General features: G+C 43.8%; 1 protein-coding gene across 1 annotated transcript; it reads right to left on the bottom strand.

Annotated features, from left to right (window-relative positions):
* Positions 1-2,310: 2,310 nt before the first annotated feature.
* Positions 2,311-21,963, bottom strand: SCTR (secretin receptor). Its single transcript, XM_066323119.1, is given in 15 exon segments — positions 2,311-3,969; positions 4,968-5,009; positions 5,188-5,326; positions 5,420-5,511; positions 8,085-8,154; positions 8,698-8,758; positions 8,848-9,001; positions 9,808-9,940; positions 10,953-11,050; positions 11,344-11,447; positions 15,306-15,416; positions 18,164-18,290; positions 21,739-21,837; positions 21,840-21,896; positions 21,898-21,963. Coding segments are annotated over 15 exon segments (1,530 nt in total). The 3' UTR covers positions 2,311-3,792.
* Between the last annotated feature and the right edge of the window lie 636 nt (positions 21,964-22,599).

Below are 22,599 nucleotides of genomic sequence, written 5' to 3'. Positions count from 1 at the left end.
ATCACTTCTTGTTAATGAGCCGTTTAGACTTAGTAACTAACTTTAATTGGACACTTGTACACAACCATTGCCTGTGGATAAGAATAAGGAAATGTTGATACAAGGCATGCTAGCTAGAGAGGTATCCTGCCTAAACTGTATTTTTCCAGAATCACAGAATGGTTAAGGTTGCACTGGAGGTCATGTTGCCCAGCCTCCCTGCATCAGCAGGGTGCCTTAGATCATGTTATTTTGGCTTTAAGTCTCCAATACGTTCATTGGCTATGCTTGTAGGGGCACCAGGAATGGGGTTGAGCCTTGCTTGCTTTTGCAAACCACACGATGGTGATTACAGAGATATATTACATGAGTGTTGTCACCTGCTTTCTCTTCCCCTCTGCTGCGACCTGTGGTGAGCTGATGAGGGCTCTTCTTCTCAACCTACTAAGTCAGCTGGTGCATGCAAGAAGGGCCTCATTTTTGGATGAAAACAAGGTCTGCCCCAGGCAGTGTCCTGGAAGGGGTGTTGCCTGAATTCCTGAGGCCTCTAACCTTCACTGGCCCCAACCCAACTGCATGGGTACCAACCCTTCTGAAACAGCCCATTTCAGCTCCCCTGCACTCAGGCGTTGCACAATGTAATTATTCACGGCACAACTATTGGCTTTTGCTTCTGACACTTTTGCTAGGAACTTCCTTGTTGAGTGTTGGAGAGAAAATCCATTAATGGCTTCCTCTTAAATTCATTAGTTCTTAGGCTGCTGATGCTCAGGCTGCTGGAAACAGCAAGCATCTGCTGTGCTGGCTTGCAGAAGGAAAACTGCCTCTTCAGGGCACCTGGAGTAAATAGCCAGAGGCTGCCATCAGTGTCCCTGAACAATGATAACCACTTGTGTGAAAGGTGGTACTCAGGTCCTATTTACTGGTAAAGCCACCTGCTTTACAGTGAATACCCAGGAGCAAGTGTAGTGAAAAGGAAGTGAGTGGGCTCTATGAATATGGAGTTTGTGTTCACCCTCTGTGCCTTCATCTCCTCTTTTGCATTGCTCGCTGAGACCTGCTTTCCTGTTCCTCTTCATCTGCTTATAAACATGTCAATGTATGTCCCTAGAGCTAAGTAGCTCTTTTCTCTAGTATCCATCAGCACAGCTATGCAAGCAAGATCCCCAGCAGTGCAGGGAGCCTTTGCAGTGCCTGCCCAGGAGATGGGGGAGGTAAGAACCCAATCCCCTGTGGTGGTGTTTGGCAGCAGCTTCCTACACCCAGCAGAAACCAGGACAAGGTCACACAGCATCATACCTCCAGGGGCTGCCTGCTTCTGGTATCTTCCCAAGCTGCCGTGCTCTTCCCCAAGAGCTGAGGAGTCCAAACTCCAGCTGACACCCAGGAGTTTTTATGGAGCCTCAGCTCCTCATACAAACAAAGCTTGTGCTTGATGCCTGAAGCAAACATGTTATACAGAATCTGGGAATAATTCCTTTTCTTTGGTTATTTCAGGCAAGACAAATAAAACCAAAATGGCGATTGAAAACAATAATTTATGCTAGAACTGGGGTTTTTTTTAATATGGAAACCAGCAGTATTTTTTTCTGGGAGATGTGGCATGCTCCTGTACAAATAGGTATCATGCTCAGTCTGGGCTCCTCACAATCTTGTGCTGGTCCTTACTATGCACTGCAGGGCTGAGCTCTTACACTGCCTCATGTGAGAGCCAATAATTGCATCATATCTAATTAATTACATGTTATTGTATCTCTGAATCTGTATTTCTTCATTTATGCTGGAAGGAGGCACTTGCATTTAAAACAAACAGCTGCTTTGGCTTGAAGGATGAATGTTTAATTCTCAAGAGAGGGAACATACAAGTTATTTCACCCTTCTTGGTATCATTCATAGGCCAGAGAAAAAATTAAGGTTACATTTTTTCAGAAGTATCTGACTTGCTAAATGCATTGGGACAGAGTGAACCCCAGAAGAAGTTCGGAGGCTCTGCTTGGCTTGGGTGAGTCAGCAAAAAGTGAGATGTTTCATTCCAGCCTTCATGGAGGGACTTTCACTTCTCCTTTGGTCATGGGACTGATCTTACTTCTGTTCTTCTTTCCACTTGTTTTGGCTGATTTTCAAAGGACAAAGCCAACTTGAAACCTTGTTTTTTCCAAAAATGTAAGTTTAAAGTAATTCCTTGAAACGCTTGCCAGTTTACAGCTTTGCATCTCATCATTTTTTTCCCTGGTCCTGGTCACTCTCCTACTGCTGGGTGACTTGCATGAGCCAAGAAAGCCAACCAGGCAGCACAAAGCTCTCCCTGCTGCTGAGTGCCCTTCCTCCTCTCCTGGCTGCCCTCGGTGTGCTGCTGCCTGCAGCACCTGCTGCACCAGGGAGGTTGTGGGATAACTGTCAGCAGTGCAGTGAAAAAAAGACTTTTTTTCCCTGAATCTCAGAGCTTCAGAGAGAGCTAACAGCACTCAAAAACCTGATTCGGTACATGTAATTTAAGCTTGAATATATCCTTTCAATTTCTCTCCATGTTTATCTTCTGATAAAATGGCAGAAGCCTACCATGAAGGCATTTGGTGTGATTAAAAGCTCGTTGGAGCAGTTTTGGCAGAGGGGGTTGGGGAATGCTGCTCAGGCAGCATTTGACATGCCATGCATGTTTTGCCAATGTCTTGTAGGTGATCGGGAGGAGGGAGAAGTGATAAACACAGTTTGCTTTCAGTTCAATCATCTTTGCCCTTGAAGAAACCCAGCCAAAAATCACACCAACTAGGGAAATGTGGATACAAAACCAAGTTGGAGATTCGATTTCCTTTGTCAGATGAATTATTTTATCCCTTTCCCATTCAAAACTGGGAAATTTGCTTAACTATGTCCTTAAGAGCATAAAGCTGTGATAGCTCAGATACTTTTTGACAACATATTATAGTGCACAGCCTTGCAGATTTCAGTACACTGAGGGACTGTAGACTCTAAAGTGATTTTTGGTAGCCACTATGGTATTTTCACCAGATACCTTCTACTGTCCAGTACAATTGAGCTTTAGATGTCTCAAGAGCTTTTATTTCTTCCCTTCAAATACAAGCTGGTCAAGTCTCAGATGTACAGACACAATAGGCATGAGCTATCTTACTGAAGATTTTTTTGGTCACCCTTGGAATATGTTGTAATAGCTCTTTTACCATTTCAAAATGATACAAATATCCAAACTGGACCACCGTTGTTTCCAAGGTCTCCACCACTGAAAGAGGCAAAGGCAAAAACCTGTCTGAACCTGCCACTGTCACTGGAGCCATGAATATGCAGTCAGAGAGGAAAACTGGAGCTCAGCTGTGTCTGATGTTCTCAGTGTCCATCATCTATCACCACAACAAAAAGGCTTTGAAACTTGATAAATTCTAGAGATTAATTACTTTGGTTTTCAAACCCATGGAGGATGGCATGTAACCTTCATCATATAAAATTCAATGTCCTCCCAGTTTCTGCAGCAGAAGAAATAGAGAACAGCAAAAAATCACCAGCCCGACTTAGCCTGGAACATGTTGGAGAGCCACATGGAAAATGGAAGGTCACATTTAAGGTAGGACTAGCAGCAGGTGTGGAAAGAAACACAAATTACTGTGGCCAGAAACTCAAGGAAGAGCATAATATTTTGGCCTGCTTTGGTTTGCACAGGATATACACAAACAGAGGTGCTCCAAGAACCGTTGATCTACAGCCAAGTCCCACTTTGGATGTGGACACAGGATTCCCAGCTCAGTCCATGGCACTCAGCCATGTGTATCTGAGCATGGAGGTACCCTCAGGTGCACTGGGCTAAAGCACACTTGACCTTTGGAGGGTTCCTCTCCTGTGCTCTGCCGGGCTGGACCTCACCATCTGCATCTCTTGAGTCAAGACGCTTCCTCCGTTACTCGCTGAGGTGCTGAGATGCTGACGCCAGTGTTTGCTTAAATGCCACTGCCTCCATTTTCTCTGAACTTCCAGCTGAACCTAGGTAGAAAGGTCACAAAATACTTAGTTCAGCTAGTTTATGTTGGAACCCTGCACTTCAAAGAGCAGTGTAAAAACAAAATGAGAGCGGGTTACCTTTGTCAAGGTTTGGACTTATTAATTTAAACCCGAGTTTAAAGGGCTAAGCTAGGGCCTGTTTCTTGACACTTCTGGTGTTACTGTCGTTGCAGCCACACAACTTCCTATGTAATTGCAGGTGAAACTATTCACAGAATCTAGCTGGCCTGAGGAAGTGTTTGGTTTAGATTTTTCCAGAATTTTAATTTTAGAGATAAAACCAGGACATTTTGTAACTCTTAAGGTTAAAAAAAAAAAAAAAAAAAAAAAAAGGCAGATTTTCTTTTGAAAACAATTTTTTTTGAACCCTGTTGAAAGATCGGTCAGAGTATTTCAAAACCTTCATTTCACAGGGATTAGTTTCCTTCTTTTTCCCCCCTTCTAATTATCTCTAGATCTTTCAGGTTTGTGTGTTGTGTGTGGACCCTGCCAGGAGCAGGATTTCAGAGTGCAAGTTCTAGCCCAGGAGCCTGGGAGTTGTCATGCAACTACAAAGGAAAGAGTCCCTCTACCAAAAGCTTTGCCTTATAAGAATGCTAATAAACTTGGACTGGGTACAGCTTTTGATAAATTCCCTCCTAAGGATTGAGTAAATAAAACGGCCAAGGATGGGATGGCAGATAATGGCATCATATGTCAGAACCAGTCGGCTGTCAGTATGACTGTGAGGGATGGTGCTCCCACCCTCAGTTCCCAGACAGTAATAATGCTATCTGATTTATGAAAGGGTTGCAGTACTTGAGAGGTGAAATTTGCATCTGGCATACAATTACCTGGCCTTGCCAGGTCTAGGAGGAATTTCACGGGTGATGTTAGGCAGCTGGGAAGAAAACCCCCAGACAAAACATCTAATTCATTGGGGGATGTATCTCACCGATTAATGAGGCATGCATCAGCAATAAAATACACACAAAACTCACCTCACCATTAAGAAAACAATAAAGTACAGCCACAACAAAGCCCTAAAAGATAAAAGAACCGTGGTCACAGGACAGCAGTTTCAGCTTTTGAATGGGGATGAGGCATCTCAAGGGAAATCAGACAGCTTGGCTTTGCCATTGGAAACTCGAGTCTGTTGCAGAGTTATATGTCCTACCTCTTTTTCTTATTTTAAAGAAACAATAGCTTGTCAAATATTACCTGGAATGATCCAAGAGCCAATTCAAAAAACAGCTGAATTTCCATTGTGCCGTTGCTTGCATCCTCAGGGAAAAAAGCAAAGATGATATAGTGGACCCCAAATAGAGGGATGAGGAGGAGTGTTGACTTTGCAAGTCTCCTGAGAATGAAAACAGAGGGGAAAGCTGGTGTAGAAAGAGCAAGAAATGCTCAGATGGCTTTGAATGCCTTATAAGGGATGTAAGGGACATACTTGTATTGGTTGAAATCACTGCTCCGTTTTTCAGGGGATCTGAGCTTCCTCATCAGGATTCTTAAAATGTTGACAAAGATTATGAAATTAATCTGAAAAAAACAAAACCAAAGCAAGAATGAAAAGCAACCCACCAAACAGCAAACCCAGTATCCATTTATGCAACTTGCAGGTATCAGTAGAGCCACTTTGGGGGGTTTGGACCAAGCAGAAAGAATAGAGGGGTTGTGGCTGGCCTGCCTGTGTCCATGTTCACATCCCAGTCTCTGTTCCTGCTTCTCCAGCAGAGAAACCAGGAGCATCGGTTAGGTCCCATCTGGCTGTGGGGTTCTGACAGCCTCTGCACAGTCTGGCCCACTTTGGATGCCAGCAAAGGGGCAGCACTGGACCTATCGCTTGCTAACTGGGACTGTAAGTGCTCTTTGTTCCCTGCCAAGAACACTCCGTGTGGTTTGGGATCACGAGGCAAAGTAGTTCAAAGTGGGGAGATGAGAAAGTCGACACTGGAGTTGTTCCTTTTGCATTTCCCGCCTCTCGAAGGGTGGATATCAGATAAAAATGCTGATCTGCTCAGTTTGGGTGCAGATGAGGCAATAGCTGTTTCTGCTCGTTTGACCCCCAGGCAAAGAGTGGGAGTTGCAGGGGAGGTAGAGCCGCCTGAGCGTGTCTGTCTGTCTGTCTGTCTGTCCCGCGGCCCCTGGGGAGCGACCGCGGGCTGATCTGCCCTTGGCTCGCACAGCCTGCAGACCTGTACCCCTTTTGCAACACCCTGCATGGTGTCAGGCCCTTAACCCTTCCCGGAGCCGGGAAACACCATTGCAGAGGTGGATCGTCAAGGTGGGTCGTGCGTGCCTGTGGGCATTGGAGCAGGGCTCTGGGGTGATGAGTCTCGTTCAAAGAACCAGGTCTCCTGGAGATGGGACAGACACAGCAAGTTCCTGAGTTCTTTAAAGTTACTGCATGGAAAGAGAGCAGCTGTGGCTGCTGAGAGTCTGGAGAGGACTGGAAGTTTGGGGAAGCTGGAGAGGAGGAAAGGAGTAGAGCTGGAAGGAGCTAGAGGTGGAGAGCATGAAGGAAATAAATACTTCAGGCGTGGTGGGGAGCAAAGGAGGTTGAGGTCTGAGTATTCTGGGATTTTTAACCAATTAGGCCAGGGAAGAGCCGTGTAGCTGAGCAGGACTTTTCACTGATAAAAACCACAGGGGCAGGGGGAGCGGTGGGATTCCTACCCGGAGGAATTGCCCGCGGGCAGCTCAGGAATGAGCGAGCCTGGGAGCACAAAAGTGTTTATCTGCGCTGATTTTCTGCCCTTTGAACTGCTGAAGGCTGTGAGGAATACAGAGATTAGATCTGGGCTCTCAAGATCTGGCTGTTTGTTTGGTTATGAGCTTGAGTAAAGCCTCTTTTGGGGAAAACCTGCAGAGTCATGCAGGCGGCTTCTGCCTTCAGCAGCTAAACAAGGCAGGCTCAGCAATCTGAGGACACTTGGAAGGAGATAGCGGGTGGGGGCCGCCATAAGATAAACTAAGGTTGTGCTTTTTGTCTTGCAGAATGCCTGGGTCTTGTTGGCTTTTTTATATTGCTGAGCGGCTCCTAGCATGAGGGTTGTTTCATTAAGAAAAATAAGTGCCATGGTCTCGTTAAGTTGATCCCAAATCACTTGTGCGGTCTGCTGATTGTCTTGTGGGGATGCAGGATTGCTCTCTGGTCAAAAGCTGCAGAACTTTAACCCACCATCTCAGCTGCCTGTGTTTCCGAGAAGTGTGCAAGTGTTGCACTTTGTGTTTTGCAAACAAAATAGATCTTACTGGAAATGTGAAAAAACCTCAGCCAGCCCTTGGGGTCTCTCTCGGAGTGTCAGCAGGGTACTTGAGAGTAACCAGCAGTTCACATTTCTGGGCTAGGGTTTCAGACAGGTCGCTGCGGCATGGTCTGATCCGATCTTCATCGGCCAGAACAACAATCCTAAGCAGCAGCTCCAGCCCCCTGGTACCTCAGGCTCTGAAGGACTGTACCACCAAATGCTCAAAACACAAGTGCTGAGTATTAATAATACACACCAAACTGCTCTTGTCATCACGACTGCCTTGCACTGGGCAGGCTCACACTGAGTTTCTCTGCCTTAATTCACTGAGTGAATTAATTCACTAAGGCACTGAGTGCCTTAGTGCTGTCCACTAATACAGGGTGCGTGCAGCCTGTGAGCTGTTTTGATTCCTGAAAACAAAAGCCAGTGGTCATGTAAGGCAAGTTGGTTTTGGCTTTGCTGAGAGAGGCATTGACCACCAGACACAAAAGTAATTGTACTGAAATGTACAGCCACTCGTTTCTCCTCCGGAGCTTTCCTTGAAACAGTCCAAAACAAGCTTCCCCAAAACAGCCAAGTTCATGTGAAATCAACAGGATGTGGAAACCTGATCTTTCTCAGGCTCTTGCTTCTTGTGAGGACACTCTAGCTTTCCTTGTGAACTTAGCTTTGGGGCATTAGTTACTAAGTCCTGCTGAGCAGAAGTTGCTTAAGCAGTAACTCGTGGGTCACACCAGTTCAGACACATGCCTAAGATCAGTTCATTAATACACTTCTAAAGCATGTTGAGTAGATGAGCTCTGACTTCACAGTATTTGAAAATGCAGTTTGAGTCTGCTTGTCCCAGAAAAGACTTACAAAAATAGACAAAACTATGGGGCCTCTAATGATCCACCAGGTATTGGCATCAGTGTTAATGTCCCAACACCTGTAAAAATAGAAGAGAAGGTAAAGTCAGTTATCAAAATATTGGTATCTTTTCAAGCAGGTTTAGTCTGTTTTGCACCTTAGATAGGCCCCTATTCTCTTCTCCACAAAACTAATTTCCTGTTCTCACCGAGTGGTACACTGTGTCTGACAGAAAACTGCCCACCTGCGCTGGATAAAAAGAGGTCCTTCCCTTAAAGTACAAACACTTCAAAATTTTGAAATCGAGAAGAGAAAGAAACAAAGTTTCCCTGTTAAATAGTGATGCAAAGTTAAATACAGACACCCAAAACGTTGTGGTCTGAATTCATACCTGAAGGCTACTTCCCACCCTTGAAAATGCTCAAATGGCATTGGAAGCTTTTTCTTGTGTTGCTCAGCTGTACCTCTACTCACACCCACGCTAGGATCCAGGCTCACACCACAGCAGGATGTTGACTGATTTACTTGCTCCAGCAATTAGAAATGAGCAGGACCCCATGGAACAGCCTGCACAGGGATTGCATGATCCCCCTGGCATCTTCCCCCACTCCATACCACTTACCCAATATTTTCATAGAGTTGCCTAGCAGTTGCCCATGCAGCCACAAACACTGTTGGGGCACCTGCAATTGGAAAAACCAGTTACTGCTTCATAAGTCCATCCCAAAGGCAGAAAAAACCCAGTTATTCTCACTGAAGGGAGAGCCAGTACCCCATCCGAGGACAATGAACCACCAGAGGAACTTCCTTTCGGAGAAGAAGGAAATCACCAGGAGGGTGTGGAGGTACAGTCCTTCCACGAGGAGCCAGCTGTAGTTAGACATGATGCAATACTGAAAGAAGACCATGGTGAGCTTACAGCCAGCCTGAGGAGAGAGAGGATAATTAGCTCCTGCCTGGGTTTGTGCCTACCTTCTAACAGAGAGAGAGTGAGCTGTAAATTAATCTTGGCAAATAGAGATTTTATAGCAATTAGGGGACTAAATGGGTGTCCTTGAGACAGGGGTACACATGGCAAGAAAGCAGAGCTGGCACTCCTAAATGCATTAATCCACTGTCTCACTAGAAGAGCTGAATGTGTCATGGACACTTGGATTCAGGTTACTCTCTCAGGGGAATTTCACTATTACTATTACTTCTTAGTACCATTAACACTAATATCACCTTAGAGAAGCACGTGAATGTATTGTCAATCCCTTTTTTCCCCGAGAAAAGGAGTTGATAAAGACAAACTAAAATATTCTCAAAATGTTATTTTTCTGCAACAAAAATCCAGCAAAACCAGTGGGATAAAACAAAACAAGCCTATTTTTCTTCCTCTCCCTAATTCTTATCTTTGAGTTTAAAGCATTGACCATCATCTCCAGTGTTGCTCACCCCTCCTCACACCCAAATTTTCAAAATAGTTTGCTGCCAATAAAAAGAAAAAGGCAAAAACATTTCAAAATCTCTGAGTGCGAGCTCTTATCTTACTATCAGGTCTCACACCGCAGTGGAAGTCAGCAATATTTAATGTGTTCTCAGAGAAGGGGCAGAGCATACCTCTCTTCTCCCATAGCCCCTTGTGATGAATATAAAACTGGGATGGAGATCTCCTTCCCTGTATACTAGATCCTGCTAGGATCCTGCTGGGAAATTGAGGGGTGGAGCAAGCTGGTGAGCAGAGGGTTACCGTGTATGCCCCACAGTAATTTATGTCATCAGAGGAAAACAAGACAGCATCCTTGATGAAGTTGGATGAGGCTCGCAAAATGAACGATGTGAAGAGATGCATGTGGATGTAGTTCCTTGTGCAGCGAAGTCTTCTAAAAAAAAAAAGGGAGAGAGATCTAGTGAAGTGACATTCCCCCCCAATGCAAGGAGCCTGTGGCTGTAAACAGCAGTTTAACTGCTGATAAACTGATAGGTGATAAACTGGCAATAAACTGATAGGTGATAAACTGGCAAATGAAGAACAGTGTTGTTCTGTCTGGGAAAGGAGGACTAATGCATCTCCCAAGAGGGATATCCTAGAGAACACCTTAAAAAGCTGAAGTCATATCTGCTCCACTGAGGTACTAAAACAGCCTAAAAATTGCCAGAAAAATAGTGATTTCATGCCAATATGCTTGTTCTAGCATCCCTCTCTCCCTCCTTTCTGGAGTAACATGTACCCAAGGTGTTTATTCACACCTGGATGAATTTATTTTTTCTCCCAGTGCAGTTGTGCCTGTAGTGTTTTCTGTATTAAATCTCCACATAGTCTATGTCCAGAGGCCACACAGCCTGAAATAAATTTTCAGAGTAGCTGGATTTCCTTTTGCCCCGTGGTGCCGCCCTGACATTTACTGTAAGGGAAATTTCACTGAATAAGCAGCACAGTACAAATTCCAGGTTACAGGGATGAGTGAAGATAAGCTGACATGGTTTCAGGTTGCTAGTGGAAACCCGAAACACCTTGCCAGAAGTCAGTGCAGTTGCACTTTAGAACAAAGTTTTAGCCACAGTCTCAAGTAGGGAAGACAGCAGTAGGGAGAAAGACACTTTGCCCAAGGGACACTGAAATCATGGGAAGATCTCAGCAGGGAGTTGGTGCAAATGCCATTTCCAACATGCATCCAGCTACGATTTGGAAAGAAAAGGAGAGCACAATATAATGAGCAGCCCTGACATTTTCTGCGAGACAAGATTCAGGCATAAATTTTGTCACTGATTTCTGTGAAGGTTTTCAGATATACTTCAATTTTTAATTTGCCCAGAAAGTAAATAGAAGGATTTGTGTCAGCTGAGATGACCAGAAGTCCTGGCCAAACACCAACCAGAGATGCTTCTCCTTACCTAAAGGAGGCCAGGACCACTAAGGCTATCATCAGTGTCACAAACGAGGTGCAGTATCCGATGGTGTACATGGTCTTCAGGGTCATGAAATAGGAACGCTGCAGGGGAGCATATAATCACATCTTTACCTTGCCTACCTGGTAGAGATCAGCCCACACCAAAAGAAAGATCCCTCTTCTTATTTAATGAACAAAATTTATTGTAAAATCAGCCACTGAAATTTCACCCTGAGCAACCACTTCCAATCGTTTGCAGGAAGTATTCATGCTGAAAACCACCACAGCAATAGCCCCACTTGGGTTAAATCACAACATCAATCAGTCTCTCCTAAAAGCGTTTCTCCCCAGGGCCCCAGAGCAGCAGATCTGTGGTCATGGGCACTCAGACTCACTCTGGCCTCGTTGGTTGTGTCGTTGACATTGTAGCCACAAGCAATGTCAGGTCTTGGGTACGGGTCTGACCAGCCCTCACTTGTACAGTTTCGGTACACAAAACCTGTGTGGTAACAACAAAAAAAGACAGAATGGGACATGATCATTTCCAGTTGTATCTTTGTTGTCCTTGGGGTTCAGTCACTGTGTAGGGTTGCTCCTGGAGCCAGGAGAGCATCTTTCCCCAGGCAGGGCACTCTGCATGGCTGGAGACAAAATGCAGCTGAGCTGATTCTGTTGATACTTGCCCAGTGTACTTGTGTGGGTCATAATATTGTTTACCCACTCAGGCATGACTGTGATGAATGTGTTTTTATTAATTGCAACATAAATAATACTGTTCAGTACATCTGGTGTTTCTTGGCCACCATTCCAAGATCAGCAAACACATGACTTGTTCAATTGCAGATTCAAACTCCATGTAAACCTGATACTCTGCTGAATGCTCCCACCTCCTTACTGTGGTTTGTCATGCTCCAAATAGAACACAAAATTGTAGATGGTCACAGATCTTCAGTAAGATTTAAATAAATAGTAAAAGTCTTTTCACCACACTGGGCATTATTTTACACTGTTGATTTCCTTGCTTACTTGCAAATTAGAGGTTAGAAAGAAATTCCCCTCACTTAAGCTCAATTTCTGGAAACCGGAGTACTTGGGTCCAACTGTGTCCCTTGTGGCTGTCTTCGGAGAAAAATAGGCATTTGCAGAATTCAACTCGTTTTTCAGGCTAGTATCTGCAAAGGGAAGTTTGTCTGACCCTCATCTGCTGGGATGTCTGACTGTTAGACTCCTAATGATGAGTGAGATGAATGCCCAGCAAGTTGCACATGGCTGATCAGGATAGTTTTGAACTTGTCCATATTAATGTTTGGCCCTAAAGTGGAGGTGGGAAGTCCTGCCCAGCACCACTTACAATGTCACTGGAAGAAAGTGGCCCTAGTAGGTATGTATGTTATGTGCTGAAGAGAAACTTACAAAGAAGTTAAACCATTGCCCACTGTCCTAATCACATTGATCTGTCTGGTAAGAATCATACTTTAGAAACATGGAGTGAAATCCTGGCTTTGTTGCAGTGATGGCAATGCTAGCAGGTATTTAAAGAAGACATGAAACCAGCAGTCCTTCTTAGTACAACCTTGCCAAAGGGCACCATAAAAGTCTATTTTTTTTCCCATACATTTAGCCATGAGGACATTAGGGTGTCTGTAAAACATCCCTGCAGTGCTGAGGGAACTGAGGGAGATGCATATGCAGAAGTGTTTGGCAATGGTTTATCCTCTTTGGAGCCCTGCTGGAATTGTCAGGACAGAGTCAGGGCTCCTGCTACCTCTGGGCTAATGCTGGTGACCTGACAGCATGCCTGCACTTGATTTGAACTCACCTTTGTAAACCTGCAAGGCAAGCAAACAAGCATAGAACCCTGAGCGGGAAGAGCTCTGGGTGTGTCCTTATCACACTATTATTCTGGTGCTTTATTGAACATCTTGTTCCAGCTTAGCATCTTTGAAAAGGCCAGGCTTGCTTTATCAGCCAGGTTTTCTATGTTTTGCTGCAGTGCAGCAACAACAGGAAAAAAACAGCTCTCCTAAAAGGTTCTCCCCAGCCTGTCTTGGCACCCAGCAAGGGGGTGGTGCGGTGGCAGATTCTCTACATCAGCGTCAACTGTTAAGACACAGTTAGTTAACTTGCAGCAAAGCACTGTGCTTGTAAACATGTCTGTGACTGTTTTGAGTTCGAGGCTGTCAAAGCAGATCAGACAAGAAGAAGTGAAGTTCTCTATTGGTGTGCACATGCTATTGCATTATATGCAAAGCACAGGAGGTTATGCCAGGTACATCATACGGGTGGACACGAAATTTTAACAATTAACTCCTTGGTTATGGGTGACACACACACTGGGCAAACTGCAGCATGCCCCACTCAGAGCAGACTGGGGGGCTGCAGTTTGTCTAAGGATTTGGTCTGGTGTTTACTGGTACTTTGGAATTGCCTTCACAAGAAGGAACTCAGGCTAAAATGGTGGCTGTGGAGCTGGGGCCATCAGATGTGTCCTTTGCCTCTGAATCCTCACAATTGTCACACATTCCTTCATTCCTTGCATAAGACACCATGCTCAATTCTGTTACTTGGTTCCGATAATTTTGTTTCTTTGGTCTGCTATGTAGAGAAGGACCAGACAGTGTGGGCTGCAAATGCAAGCCTAGATGTGAGCACAGAGACCAGTGTTTGGGCATAGTTCAGGGCCATGCACACGGCTTAACATATGGGCCTCTGGTGTTTGTGGCTGCCCATCTGCTTTGTAAGTGGTAAGAGGAAAAACCTTTGGGGTTTTTTTGAAGCAAGCAGATATTTGTTTTTCTTTTTCAAAATTGTTTCAAACAGGGCAACGACTGTAGCAGTAAATAAACTCTGGAGTCACAAGCCCACCACAGTATAAAATCAAAGAACACGGCCATGAGAATGAGGTTAAACTATTGCTGACTTTGACCCAAAATGCCAGATGCAGAGACTGAAATAAGATGCAAATGATGATGGATCAGGTCTTGGAGTCTTGTTTTGAGCACTGTGACTCTGATTATTGTTTATCAGTTTCTCGATAAGGAGAGCAATTAAGGTTTAAGCTGACTACCTCCAAGACAAGGCAATGAACATCTTGAGATGTAATTATGACCTCTGGAGGTACAAATTCCGGCTTTCTTCCCCGGTGAGAAGGCCAGAGGCAGGGAGCAGTTCCCTCTAGTGGCTGTACCAGCAGGGATTTCAGTTACTGCATTTAAGGGCCGGGATCACTACGCTAAAGATGTAGATGCTAGACAGATGGTTTCTTCAGCGATCTATGCCTTTGTGTAGTTTATCCTTTGGCTTTAAACCAGATTAAAGGGCTCAAAGGGCAGATAATGTTCGTGTGTACAGAAAGTAGAAAGGTTTCTATTTTAATCTGAGTGGCTCATGTCTGATTTCATTTAAAGAGCACTAAGTGCTTCTCCTCTGAGTTGTGTAATCTTTATTAGACAATCTAATACTTTGTCTCCTGTTCCTCCCTTTATAAAATGAATCTGTCTGCTTTTCTGTAAGTACTGGACCTCATTAATCTGTGCCATATAAATGAAGAATGCAAAATCCTCTTCTCATTTGAATCATTAACTCCCTAAAGAGAAATGTAAACACATTTCTTGGGCATTACTGAAAAGAAATGAACAGAAAGCTGCCTTACTTAAAAGCTCATGATTAGTGCAGCCTACTGGTAGTAAATTTCACTTCATTTCTAGCTTAGACATCCCAGAAAAAGGACAAAATCATTGCTTGAGCTCACCTCTGAGTGAATAGTTTGGTGAGCCATGAGACCGGAATTTCCATGAGATTGTGCCACTTGTATGGATCCTGTCAGAGGCAAGAGAGAAATCCCCAGTGCAGATTTCCTCTTAATGAAGGCAAAAAAGGGGATCTTTTCTGCCTGCCTAGCTGGATGTTTTGCCAAAACTCATGTGAACCTAATGCTGTGTGAAGTTTTGTCCCCGTCAAGCTCCTCTGCGACCAGCCAATGGCTCTAAGAGTTATTAAAAGGGAAAGAGAGAAATAAACACAGAACCTGAGTGGAGAAAACCCTTTTCCTTAAGAAACCATGCTAGAAACCCGCTTTTCAGGATAGCATTTAATTCCTGCACTTTTTTTCCATCTGGCTAGAAAAGACAAAGACTTAAAATATCTTGCTACCTTAATTCCAGGCTTTCTCGTGTTTAGCTTAGTGTTGGAAACAGAGCTGATAAGTAACTATCATTCTTTAAAAGAAAGAGGGAAAAATAATTTCAAGCTCAGACCTGAGCATGGTGTCTTTGTAAATAAATAAAAACCAAAGTGTTGAATAAATAAGTGTTTAATAAAAAACACCCGGGCAAGAAAAACATCATTTTAGCATTACCTTTTTTCCCAGTCAGCATCTGGAAGAATTCAGGGCAGTGAGCATTGACAGTCTGTCCCACAGTGGATGAGGGCCAGCAGCTCATGTTATCCCACATTCCAGCACATCTGCCTGGGGGGGCAACAAGACATACCATACAGCATCTCCCTGTGGCATAACACCGTGAAACTCCTTTCAACAATGAAACACTGGGAGACATCTCTAAGCACCACAACACCACGCAACACCTCCCATGGACCAAGGCAGCTACTGGAACAAAGATGCTCAGTGCTCTGAAAAGTAGGTTGGATGAGACAGAGCAAGTCCTGCTGAGACCTGGATAGGGCAGAGCAGCTGCTGATTGCTTCAAACCAGCCCCAGCAAGCTCCCAGACCTGTCCCATTCTTGTCATTGATCCCACTGGTCTCTACTAGACCCACAAATAGCAATTAGGGTCATTCAGAACTTCATATCTGGCCTTTTGCTACCTAATTGTTTGCTGGTAACCATTGAATGGCTCTGGAAAGATGAAGGAAATTAGATGGGAATTTTTAAACTTGCTTTCACTTTGAGTCATCCTAATGTCTTCCTTACATAGTATTTCTGTAAATAGGAGAAAATGCAACTAGATTACCCTGCTTGAGCAGGGAGGTTGGACCAGATGATCCAGTGATCCCTTCCAGCCTCACCCATTCTGTGATTCTGTGACTAGGAGTTTACACAGCTTCAGCATGGTACTTAAACCACAGATCACTCAAATCACAGACTATTCTGAGTTGCAAGGGACGCACAAAGAGAGTACAACTCTCAAGTGAATGGCCCACTTGGAGATCACACCCACAATTTAAGCATTATTAGCACTATGCTTTAACCACTGAGCTAATCTCATCATACTGGGTAAAGGATAGAGAGGAACAGCATCAATGTCTTCCTTTTATCACCATAAACACTCCTCTCTTTCACTGTGTTCAGGCTGTGGTGAAGTGAAAAATGCCAAGAGACCACTCACTGAGCTTGGCTGCCCAGACTCACCCCATTTCCCTCAGTTAGGTGCTTATTTTAAGGATGGGCTTGTTATGGTCCCCTCTCACAGTCAGAGAGGGAAGGGAGACTTTTCCAGCTGCATCCTCAGCTTGACTGTATTGCCTTCTGGCAGGGCTTTCCAGAGACGCATCAGGGAGCTCATTTGGTGGCCAACGAGGCAGAGTATGGTACTGATCTCTACTTAGACATCTTGCTTAGGTGCTAGATGCTGGCATGGACTAATTTTGGTCTGAGGTGCAGAGTGCTAGTGGAGAAGACTTACATTTGATGCTCTTTGTACCAAAGGGAAACTGGAATCCTACCATTTCTTATTTTGCTCTTCTCCAGATACACGTGGAAATCATTCAGTCTCATTCCCTTTTGCCTCTACTCCCTGTCAAGGATTTTAGCACAGCCTTCCTTGAGGTTTCTGCAACATAACAGGGGAAAAAAAAGGCCACTGGGGCATGTCAGGACTACCAAGTGCCTGCTGTATCCGGACATATGGGGAGGAAATGCTGACCAAGCACTCTCCTCAAACACTTCATGCTTTATAAGGCTAACCTCCATTAGCCTGACAAAAATATTTAGATTTCTAGAAATGTATTGGTTTCCTCCTGTGAAACAGTCCTAGTGCCTGAAAATACAGAGCTGTACACAGACAGGGCAGCACTCAGCCCTGATGTCCTGCCTGTGCCAATGTTTATAACCTTAGAAAGGATTTACTTCAAAGCAAAGGTTTAAAGGCAAACAAAACTTCACCTTGGGTGATATTTATGACTTAATGTGCTGCATTATTTGGTTTATCGAACCCTCATGCCAACACCACAGGCATAAAACCCCCAAATCAGACCCAATCCACAGAAACACATGGCAAAATTATGTTGAGTGGTTTCCATCCAGGAAGAGAAAACAAAAACCAGCTGAGCTATTCCTCCTACAGGTGGGCTTCTTGCCACTCGTCATGGATGAAAGCCAGTGTCTCCTACCCCCAGCTAGATAAAGAGCCTCAGGGTGGAGACAAAGCACAGCAGCATCTCCCTCACACAGCCCTGTGCTCTTTAGAATCTCCATCAAGCAGCACTCAGAGCATTCTCCCAGCAGCAATACACAGTGTCACCATGATCAGGAGTTCCATGTCTCCAGTAGCTTCCCTGCCCTGCTTCTTGCTCCCAAGAGAATTTTCTTGTCTTCATTCATGCACAAAAAAGAGCATGCTTGGGTTATGTTAATATCACACTGCTCCCTTTCCCAAGCTAATATTATAATAAGGGCAGAGTCTTGCACATGACCCCATTTGCTCAGCTGTGAAAGCAAAGCTGTCTACATGATGAGGACTCAGTACCACAACTTTCCCAGGCCAAAAAACTCCTTTCTATGATGATAAATCTTCTCTGAAATTTGAGAACTCTGTTGGGTGACAGTAACTTGGAACAAGGAGGAAGCAATGAGGACCTTCAAGCCATGTGATTTAAACGTTGACTTCTGGTCTTCATTGATTTTTAAGGTAAATACAGTTAAGTAAATTTACATTTGCTGGGGTGACTTTTTAAATTATCCTTGTCCAGGAAGAGATGATTGCAATTTGAAAGATTTTGTTGCCGGTGTGTTCCCTATTTGTGAAGATTGCAGTCAAGCAACTGGATTAGAAGGTTCCCACAACTCTTCCTGTCACAGTAAGGTCAAAATCATGCTCTCAAAGCCTTGTAACAGATCTTACCTGTTTTTCTGCTTCTAAAGGAGAGATGTATACTAAGTGCATACCTCGTTTGGGAAGGGATGTCAGGGTATCTGAGTTTGAGGCACCCAGTTCATGTGACAGCAGCTTTTATCATCTGCATTTGTTCAGCCTTTACCTGAGCTCAGGAGCTGATCATTTTCAGTCGTTCCGTTCCACGCCTCCAGGGAAAGAGTCTCCAAACACTTCTCTTCCTCCCTTTTCAGGACGCTCAGAAGGTCACAGATGGGTGGAATAGCTTTGACCTATAGATTTTAAAAGCAGTGGAATCACTTTTCCTCTTAAACCATAGAATACCTGAACAGAATCTACCCTTTTTATGCTCATATTCCCCATGTAAATCTTTCACTTGATTGTGGGCAATATTTTCTTGAAAGACAGACAATTTTCTCAGTTAAGTCTGCATTTTTGTAGTAGCAGCAGGCAAGCACAGACTGGGTTTACATGTTCTCCCTTTTGCTGACATTACTGACATTGAGAAAAATGTGTTTTTCTGCTAAATTAAGTACAGGATGCTCTTCTGAAAGACTACAGAAACATCCAGGACACTGTTGGAGTCTCCTAGAATAACAGAGAATTAATCACTCAACCATGGCAGTGTTAAACCATACCCCTGGCAGGTCATTTTCCTGGGCACAAGTGATCCAAATATGCCCACTGGTTGCAGACCACCAAAGCCTGTTACCATCTGGTAGCTGCAGGAGCTCACCTAAAAGCAGAATCTCACCCAAATTTTTGAGAGAACCTAGATGGTAATTTGTCCTAAGGTCATTTTCTCATCTTCCCATCCTTGTTTCTCATAAAACCATGTGGAAATGTTAGTGTTCACTCAATCCTGATGTAGCAATTAAATGTGTTTGTTTTATGCAGCTGGACCGAAATGAGTGAAAAAACCAAACAGCTACAGACCATTAAAATGACAAATATTGAAAATCATTGCAAAATTATTTGTAGGACAGGGTCTTAATAGTTACATCATTCAGAAAAAAAGTACTTTTACCCTTTCTGTTATTTTACCAGTGTCTATTCTTTTTGACACAAGAAACCTGAATATAAGTGGTTGCCTATTGCAATGAATGAGATAATTTCTCTCTAATGGATAAACCCAAAAGCTTTATAAATTCTCACTATGGAACTTTCATGTACATATATAAAAATGCATATGTATGTATACACATAATGAAGAGATAGAAGCCAGTCATCAGGCTCTATTAGTTGAAAACTATCAGACAGAATTTGTTTATGTTCTTTGTTCAAGAAAGCTAACCCTGCAGCATCACATTACTGCTCAACCTAATAAATCTTGTAGCATTGCTGATCACTTTCAGATTAGATTTGGGAGAAAAAACAATCTCTGAAAACCTTGTAATAAGAACTATTACTTTTCTACAATTAAATTTCAGCATACTAGACAATAGAGACTATATTCTCACTATTTTGGCTGGAATTTTTTTGACTATTGTATTTTTGAACAAAGTTTGATTTTTGAGAAGTGTATCATACCTCATCTAATTAGTCTGGTGTGTTTAACTTCAGTATCTTTCTCCCTTGTCTTTGTGTGTCAAGAAACAAATGAATTAGAAACCACATGCTTTTGCACAATGTAATGAATTTTCTGGAATCATACATGCAAAGACTTTCTATGAAAGAAACTCTCTTCTGATGCCAAGATTTGAATGCTGAGCATTAGAAGTGGCCAATATAACCCATCTGGTTTGAGTGCGGGTTGTTAAGATGATATTGAACATATGTAAATATAAATGCTAAGAATCATGTTAACAATGATCTCAGGAGCAGGGGAATACTCCATCTTAAAAAACCCTCTGCATTGTGTAGGCACTGTTTTCCTTTAAGGAATGTGGGTGCTACGAAAGTTTTTGTTTTAGAAAGATTTAAATTCTCTGTTATTTCTTTACAGCTGGAGTGAGGGCACACAGTTTTAGCATGCTCAGTTGTGTGAAGATCACCCTGATGATTTGATACAGCATTACTTTCTTGCACTAAATGCGTTGTTCAAGCAGTAGGTAGTGACTTACAATTAGTGTTTTACCCCACCAAGTGATATCTACCCTATTCTTCCAATCAGTTGGATACCACTTTCTGGTAATAGACGCGCAACTAACAGGACTTTAAGCCCAGGGAAAGCAGAGAGCTTCCAGGAGCACGTTTAAATACCTTGTTTTCCACCAAGGCTGTCCCTGAGGAAGTCTTTCCCAACACTGACATCCGAAGGGGCAGGCCGGGTGTGAGCGCCCGGATGTTTGCGGAGCGATGGGAAATCCGACACGGCCGGATAACCCCACTCTGCTACCAGCTGTGCTCGGTCTCACTGGTGTTTACCATCCACAAGTGGGAGCAAACAGCCTGCCCCCGCTGCTTGAGAACGAGCAGGGAAAGGAGCTCCTCTACGTGCAGTTTCTATGTCTTTTCCCAAACAGTTCCCTGAAACAGTTTTGATCTCCTTGACACTTCACCAGCTAATAAAAGGATAATTAACTCTATCCCAACTGAAACCACGACAGAGAGAAAGACATCCTCATATTTTGTTTAAAGACAAGATACTGAACCCATTCCAAACTGTGATAAATAAATCTCCAGAATGGGCAAAAAGCTGCAATATTGATAGCAACTGCCACCACAGTTTTTAAAGTGTGAAATGAATGGATCTAAACGTTATTCAGAATTCACAGCCCTTTACTTTTAAAATAAGTGGATTTAGTGTAATGAGAGGGTTTAAGGAGCAAAAGATGTCTGGCAACATCAAAACAGGTATTTTGAAAGATTAGAAGAACCAATAGAAGGAGGTGCTCTTGGGGACACCCCAAGCAACGACATCTATTTACAGAGTCTTTTGGGTAGTACTAAGAACAAGAAACTAAAATTACAAGGAAACCATCACAGTCACAATTTTTATTGCACAAGATGATCAAAAGGAAAAAGGTTTGAAGATTGCATCCACTCTGCAATTAAAATGTCTAGGCAAACCTCAGGTTTTCTCATAGTGAGAACCAAATCCCCTGCTGGGACAAATAAATTGAGTTTTCCATTTGTTGCAATGAAACAGTGATTTGATCCTTTCCTAACTTCTCACACCCAAGCTAGACGTATTTCACCCCTTGTTTTCTATGTATTCAAAATCTGAATAACCTGAGAGCACTTGGAGATCACAGCCCAAGTTCCACTCTTCTTTCTGACTGATCCAAGCACCTGGAGCTTGGATCTGCCACATAAATCTCAGTAAAGTGATAAAGCTAAAAAAAAAAAAAAAAAAAAAAAAAAAAAAAAAGGAATCCAAACTTTGTGGTATAAACATCACTTCACATTCCTTTGAGTCCAGGGAGGCACTGCCAGATGTGGCCATTGTCCCTTAAGGGATTGATTGCTGGTGTAAATCAGTAAAGCTTTTCTGAATGGCGTCAAATCTTTTCTCCTTCATCACAGCACCTGCTGTGTTTGTCAAAGTGGGTAGGTAACACTGCTGTCTTTATAAAGGTGGGGAAACTGAGGCATCCAGCATCTAGTCATCTGGCCACTGTCAATTAGCGCAGGAAGCAGCAGAAGCAAGAATAAAATTTAAAAAGCCCAGACCTTTTTAAACAGACACACCACAACTTCATGGAATAGATGTGCTCAGAATTATTCTGATAACATGTGATTCCATGCAAATGGGAATAAACAGATCTGAGCACCTACCGGGACAGTTGAAATCCAGAAGATCACCCAGATGGTCCACATAGTCAAACACAGTCTGTTTTCTTCATCCCTCATGCATCAGAGGTCAGCAGGCTGTTTGTATGCTCTCCAGCGTGGCTCCTAGCTCTTTTTACTTCATCCTTTTCCCTCCTTGCTTTTTTCCCTTCCCAGCTTTGACCATCCTTAGCCAATGTTTCTCTCCAGCTGCTGAGCTCTAGAGAGCATCAACAGTGACAGGACCCCCCCCTCCCATCCACCCTGCAAACTCTCCTCCTCCTCTGCAGAAGCGCCCTGTCCCAAGAATTACAGCACCTCTCTTGAGCATGTTCCTACTGTTGTCTGTTTCTCTTCCTGGCTATTATTCACTGTTATCGATGGGTGTCGCTGGGGAATGATCATTCCTCATGCTTCCACGATAAAGGACCAAGCAGGACTCCCCTGTAAGATGTCAGCCCCACAATGGCAGGGGCAATCAATCAAGGGGAAGTACAGCCCTGGAATAAGTGCTCTGCTTGAGAAGCCGAGTTGGAGGAATGTGATTCAGGCTGCCTGCACTGCTTTCGCTCTCGACAGCTCCGCACATGCTTGCCACAGGGAACACACATCCCTGAGAGCCAGAAATCAGGAAGCTGGCAGGTCCTGCTGCAGGTGAGCCTGCTGCCTGCATGTCCTACCAAGCCCAGGTGAGCACAGCTGCCAGTGCCGAAGAAAACATCTAGCCTGGGACAAACAGGGAGTCTACTCTTCCTTTCCAAAGAGGACTCCAAACACTCCCTAGACTTCATCCTCTTATTCAGCATCTGAAGAAACAACCAGTCTGCATTCCATCCCAATACTATAGGCTGTAAGGTGTCATGGCAT

This window comes from Sylvia atricapilla, chromosome 7 (assembly GCF_009819655.1).
Source record: "Sylvia atricapilla isolate bSylAtr1 chromosome 7, bSylAtr1.pri, whole genome shotgun sequence".
Classification (NCBI taxonomy): Eukaryota; Metazoa; Chordata; class Aves; order Passeriformes; family Sylviidae; genus Sylvia; species Sylvia atricapilla.
This window is presented reverse-complemented; position numbering and strand designations above follow the sequence as displayed.